The sequence below is a fragment of the Triturus cristatus genome, chromosome 7 (genome assembly GCF_964204655.1).
Source record: "Triturus cristatus chromosome 7, aTriCri1.1, whole genome shotgun sequence".
NCBI lineage: Eukaryota > Metazoa > Chordata > Amphibia > Caudata > Salamandridae > Triturus > Triturus cristatus.
Window position 1 is genome coordinate 1,797,171,075 of NC_140590.1, and position 6,001 is coordinate 1,797,177,075.

Here is a 6,001-nt window from a genome sequence, read left to right on the forward strand (position 1 = left end):
AGTCCCTTTGTGTAAGAATGTCGGGAGGGAATGGGCAAAGCTCAGCTGTCACCCAACCAAGACATGTATTCGAAGATAGGTAGATGCTAGAATCCTTCCTTCCAAATAGCTTTATGATTATATCTCAACTTTTTTGAGGTGAAAGTGGCTAAAATACAGCAGTCTCTATCCGCCCCATCCACTATAAAGCCACAAAGGCTAGTAGTACCACACTCTTCATATTTTCTTTGAAGGGTTAAAAGCAGACTGTCCTGAGATGTAAATTGGGCTGCCCAGTGATTCCTGGCTTTTCGCACCACTTGCACTGGTGGTGGCTATCATCATCTTGGTTCTAAATGAGATGTTTAACACCTGATTATCAACTGCCATGGTTTACAAACAACAGACAACAGTATTAAAACTGTTGAAATAAACCTCAGCAGACCTGCCTTACCCAGAAAACTTCAGGCCTATTACTGTACTTCCAGCTGCCTCTAACATTCTTGAAAAGCTAGTCAAGGCTCAGCTATCTGGGTACATAGATCATCATGGTTTGCTGCACCTATCTCAATCCGGCTTTGGGCCATGGCATAACACTGAAATAGCACTGTTAAAGTTGAATTAATTCATCAAGTCCCTTTTTAATCAATGTTAAACCACAGCTTTGATTCTTCTTGATCTGTCAGTGGTGCTTGATATGGTTTCCCATCATACACTTTGTCAGCAGCTGCAATAGGTTCAATCTTCCTCTTGGATAGAGAGAAATGTGTATTGCTTGAACCTTTGATGTTAGCACCAAAAGCACTTAATAATTTGTGCAGCATTGATCTTCACTAAGACCTAAGCCTGTTGATGTGCATTCTACCCTGTTAGCATCCATTACTGAATTCTACTGCATACAAGGAATCTTGTAGGCCACTAATACCCAGCTTACCACTTTCCTCGGCAAGGAGACAGGAGTAGTCGATCTTGCCATCTCGCCATGAAGAGCTTCCTGCTCCATGTTGTTGAGTCAATGAGGAAGAGTTGCTTGAAGTGCAACTCAGTCTAAACAGAGGTGCTATTGTTTGTACAGGATACTTAGGGTTGGTCCATTGATTGGTGGCCAGAAGAACTAAGTCTGGTAAACAAACCTACGATAGTAATTATAAATCTGGGGGTACAATTTGACAACAAATTGTCTTTCAGCCCCCAGATTGATGATCTGGGTCCTGAGGAAGACCTTCAAGATCCTCTCCATGGAAACACAGAAAACAACTGTTTTACACAACAATAATCTCAATGATCCACTATGAGAATGCTTTGTATTTAGAGTTCCAAACTGCTTGGTTGATTGACTACAGATAGTGCATCATAAGGCTGCCTGGTTAATCTTACTGATTTTAAATAGTTACACCGGGTGAACGTACAGAAAGGATTCTCATCAAAGAATTGTCAATAGCCCACTGAGCCTTTTACAAGACCACCACCAAGCATCTTGGCAACGGGCTTAGCCATTACCAACCTGGAAGATGTTCAGATGCTCTTTTATTTACAACACCCAGTGTCAGGCGGCCACTTATGGTGGCTGTCCGTTTTCTCATTCGGCATCCTAGGCCAGGAATGAGCTTCATCTTTCATTGCATTAAATGGCCAATAATAATCATTTCAGATCACAACTTAAGACATGGCTGTTTAATGATTATGGTTCAACTGGATTAGTGCCTTGCAGTCTGTTTCTCAGACTGAGATGTCCTCTGGGGCAGCTGAGCACTACATATGTTTGATATAATTTGATTGACTTAATTGTGAGCACAGAAATTCCTTTTATCTGCATCATCATTGATCTTGGGCCGTGTGCGATTTTGACTGTTTTATTAGCTACAAATACATTTCTATTTCATGAGAATATAGTATCCATCAAGTTTCAATGCAGCTACCTCTGTGGTTATAAATGTGTTTGAGTCCTGCAAGCATAACAGATCAGGACAGAATCATTGATACAAAGCTGAGAGCCTATTTAGTTGCACTTGCAGTGTGTGAAGTGAACTAATTTCACCTAAAGGACTGTATCATGATGGACTTTGCAGCTTTTTGTATAGCTGAGTGCATGCTTTTATGCACCTTCAGTGTGTAAAGATATTTCACCTCAGGAGCCTATCATAATAGGTAATGGTGCTCAGCACAGAGCTGAGTACCTGTTTGTTTCTGCCGACCGGAGGGAAATTGAATTTACTTCACCCAACATTTCTTGGCATGGTAAGAATGAGCAAGGTGTTCCCTTTTCTACTTCTGAGCTGTACTGTTTTCAATAATGCATGCAGATAAATATTGAGGTAAATGAATTGACTTTACGCACTACAGGCTCAAAAAACAGATGCTCGGCCGTGCTCCATGATATCATATGGACCATGCTTTACTTATTTATACTATTACAATAAGGGCAATATTTACCAATGAGTTGCATCGCTCTGGGGCACAAAGGCGATGCAACTCATAGGTTAAGTGTATCAAGACATGCAAATCCCTCTTGCATGTCAGTAAGTGGCTTGTTAAATTCAAAGTAACGCAACTGAGCTTAAATTGCTGCACTGCATTCTACAGCACACCTAGAAAGAGGAAAATGCCTCAGGGGATTGTTTTTGTGCAGGAAGGTGTCCCTTCCTGCACAAACATAATCCTGCGTACACTGCATACACCCTTGCACTAATCATGCTAGGCTCGGGGTCAGTGTGCTGGAAAAAGACAGGCATTGCCGTATTGTGTTAAATACAGCACATTTCTTCCATTTCCCTATCATTCAGGGCAGCAAGGTGGCCTGCTGCCCTGCACTGAATGACTTTTCTATGCATATGCCCCTGAGTTTTACTTATTAAGAGTTTTGTTTGAGTCTTAGCATATATATCACTTTCTCTGACAAATATATACGTCTAAAATTGTTGTGAACTATGACAAAGTACATTCCTTTATGAAGTAAATTTGCTTCACATTTTGTAGATGTGTGGGTTTCCCATTAAAGTTTCTCTGACTCAACAACACGCAGAACATGTTCTTGATTTTGTAAACATATTTCATATTGTGCTATAAACTTTACTGTCTTTTTCTTCCTATGCATGCATTTGGTTTGTGTACAGTCATTACCATTGTTTCTAGTTAATCTTTGAAAGCCAATACACAACTAGCTTTGGTTGTTTAATTTTTCCATCTAAGAATAACAGTTTTCTTCTACTATGACATCACTAACTAAACCTATACTAACCTGTTTACCTAATGCGTACTTCCACAGTTGTGCCATGTATATGGAGGAAAGCACATCTAAATAGATGTAAATGCAAGACTGTGTAAGGATAAACCCGCCTGTCCAGCTTCTGTAGATTGTGAGCTGTGATCTGCAGTTCATGCACATAGGTGAACAGGTCAAATACTGCCTATCATCATTGCACTATAAATGTATGAAAGTAATTTGAATTAAAGACGGAAAAACAGCTGATGAAAAAATGCCAATGTACTATTTATTGATATACACTTGAGGCATGTTTGTGGAAATCTCATGTCCTGTGCCTTCTACCAGCTGTTACATTGACAGTGCTTGTGTTTGTTTGCAGTTGTCTTCACCATCAAGATTTCCTGCATCTTTGGAAAAATGAAAGAAGACAACCAGAGCTCAATGAAGGACTTCCTGATTGTAGGATTTTCGGATTTTCCCCATCTCCAAGTTCCTCTTTTTGCTGCATTTTTACTGATTTACCTCTTAACTCTGATGGGAAATATTCTAATCATTGCAACAGTTTGCTCTAATTCACATCTGCACACACCCATGTATTTCTTCCTCACTAATTTGTCCTTCAATGATATCTGTTACACCTCAGTCATTTTCCCACAGATGCTGGCTCACTTCTTTCAGGAGGGCACACTGATTTCTTTTACTGAGTGCCTTGCACAAGTGTACTTTTTCATGGTCATGGTGGTTGTAGAATATCTCCTTCTCTCAGTAATGGCCTACGATAGGTATGTGGCCATCTGCCATCCCTTACATTACATGACAATCATGAACACATCTGTGTGCGTCCAGCTGGCTTTGGGAACCTGGGTATCAAGTTTCTTGATACCATCAGCACACACAGTATTATTCTCTCATCTCTCTTTCTGTGCAACCCACACAATCAACCACTTTTTCTGTGACATCACAGCCTTATTGAAGATTTCTTGTAGCAATAAAGACTCAATTGAGACCCTTACCTATTTTGTGGGTGCCCTAGTGGCTTTAACGTCCTTTTCTTTAATCATAATTTCTTATATCAACATCGCCTCATCCATCATGAAAATAAAATCTAAGGAGGGGAGGCAGAAGACCTTCTCTACATGTGTGTCACATCTCACTGTAGTGGTTTTATTCTATGGTTCTATTTTTGGTACCTATGTGCGTCCCACAACAACATATTCCATGAGAGACAATAAAATTTCCTCATTGTCTTATATTGCTGTCACCCCCCTGTGTAACCCAATTATCTATAGCCTGAAAAACACAATGTTTAAAAATGCTTTAAAGAAGACAGTGAATGCAAGACAATTTACATGTAGAACTACACGTTCACTGTTTTAGGCTGGCTAGTTCATATTGAATGAAAATAAATTAAGACCATTTGTATATATGATCTGATAAATGGGATAGATTGATGCTTGGTGAATTAATCTCAAGCATTTTACAATTACACTATACCAAGATCTCATTTTGATATTGGAACGAATATTACTGAGCATTTTAGTTTATCAAACCATTGCATAATTTTAGATATTAGCATTATCGAATGTCCTAGCAAATGAGTAAATAGCTAATTGCCAATGAAAGAAAAGAAACAATACAAACATGTATATGTCAAGAACAGTTATTAGTTGACATAAAATTAGAATACAGAATCCATTACCATTTTTAATGTACATGATTTTGCAGCATAATATTTTGAATCTGAGAAAATGTTCAGACTGAACCTTTAGACAATAGTTGTCATTGGGTTTTGCATGTTAGAACTCTTTACACTAAAAGTAAACATGTTAGCTCAGATTTACGAACACTTGGCGCTATGTGTGTATTACACAAAGTGTTTTATTGGGATTTACGTTTACCTGCAGAACTGTTGTTGCAGTAGAAATTAGCCCTACAATAATGCAAAGTAGCGCTACTTGCATCAAGGTGGAGTACAATGGGTGGTGCATAGATGTTGAGATGCAAAAACCCATGGATCTTGATGTCAACCTGTATCTTCTAAGTTTGGTAGACAGGGATCTGCATCAAAAAATGATGCCTCCTGGAGGCAGGTGTAGCACTGGAGAAAAAATGATTTTCTATAAAAATGTTCTACTTTGTTCTGAGCAGCACACATACAAATTATACAAAATATTAAAGGATGTTTTGAAATAGTCCAGTGCAAAATCTGTGCTACACATCACACACTTACTCTTGGCTATGGAGCAACAGTGTGCATGTTGCACAAGTCAAGGAAAAGGGTGCCAGTACCAGAGGAGAGAGTAAAAGTTCCACATAATAGTAAATATTGTGCTTCCCTGCACCCTGCCTTTGTTGCTGCACAGCTATTTTGTTTTCAGTGCTGCATTAATTCACTTCTTTGTACATTTGCATTATGTCTCATTGTGATAGATACAATAGAAAGGGCAGTAAGCCCAAAGGGTAGATCAAACAGATATATACCCTTTAGGAATGGTAACTAATAGATAGGTTAATGTATGAAAAGCAAAGATAAACATAAACACGCCAGTCTCTAGAAAAGTTGGTTCTGGGATTGAAGATCAAGTTAACTGCTAACTGGCAGTTTGGGATCAGGTTATCCTTCTGTATTGGGGTGCCATTTTATGTTCAGACTACTCTCCAAAGTTAGGGACTCTGTGTCCTTCATAAGAGGAGGTGATGTTCCAAAATGTCTATGCTTGATTTTAGGTGTAGTTCAGATCTTAATGCTCCTGAATTTTTCAATTTATCCCTACTTTAAACATCTTTATCCCACCACCTTCTTGGAGACTGCAATCC

At 38.9% G+C, this 6,001-nt stretch overlaps 1 protein-coding gene across 1 annotated transcript; it reads left to right on the forward strand.

Moving 5' to 3' along the window:
• Positions 1-3,601: 3,601 nt before the first annotated feature.
• Positions 3,602-4,561, forward strand: LOC146813183 (olfactory receptor 1G1-like). Its single transcript, XM_085615291.1, has one exon. The coding sequence runs from the start codon at positions 3,602-3,604 to the stop codon at positions 4,559-4,561; it is 960 nt and encodes a 319-aa protein (XP_085471417.1).
• The last annotated feature ends 1,440 nt before the right edge of the window (positions 4,562-6,001 follow it).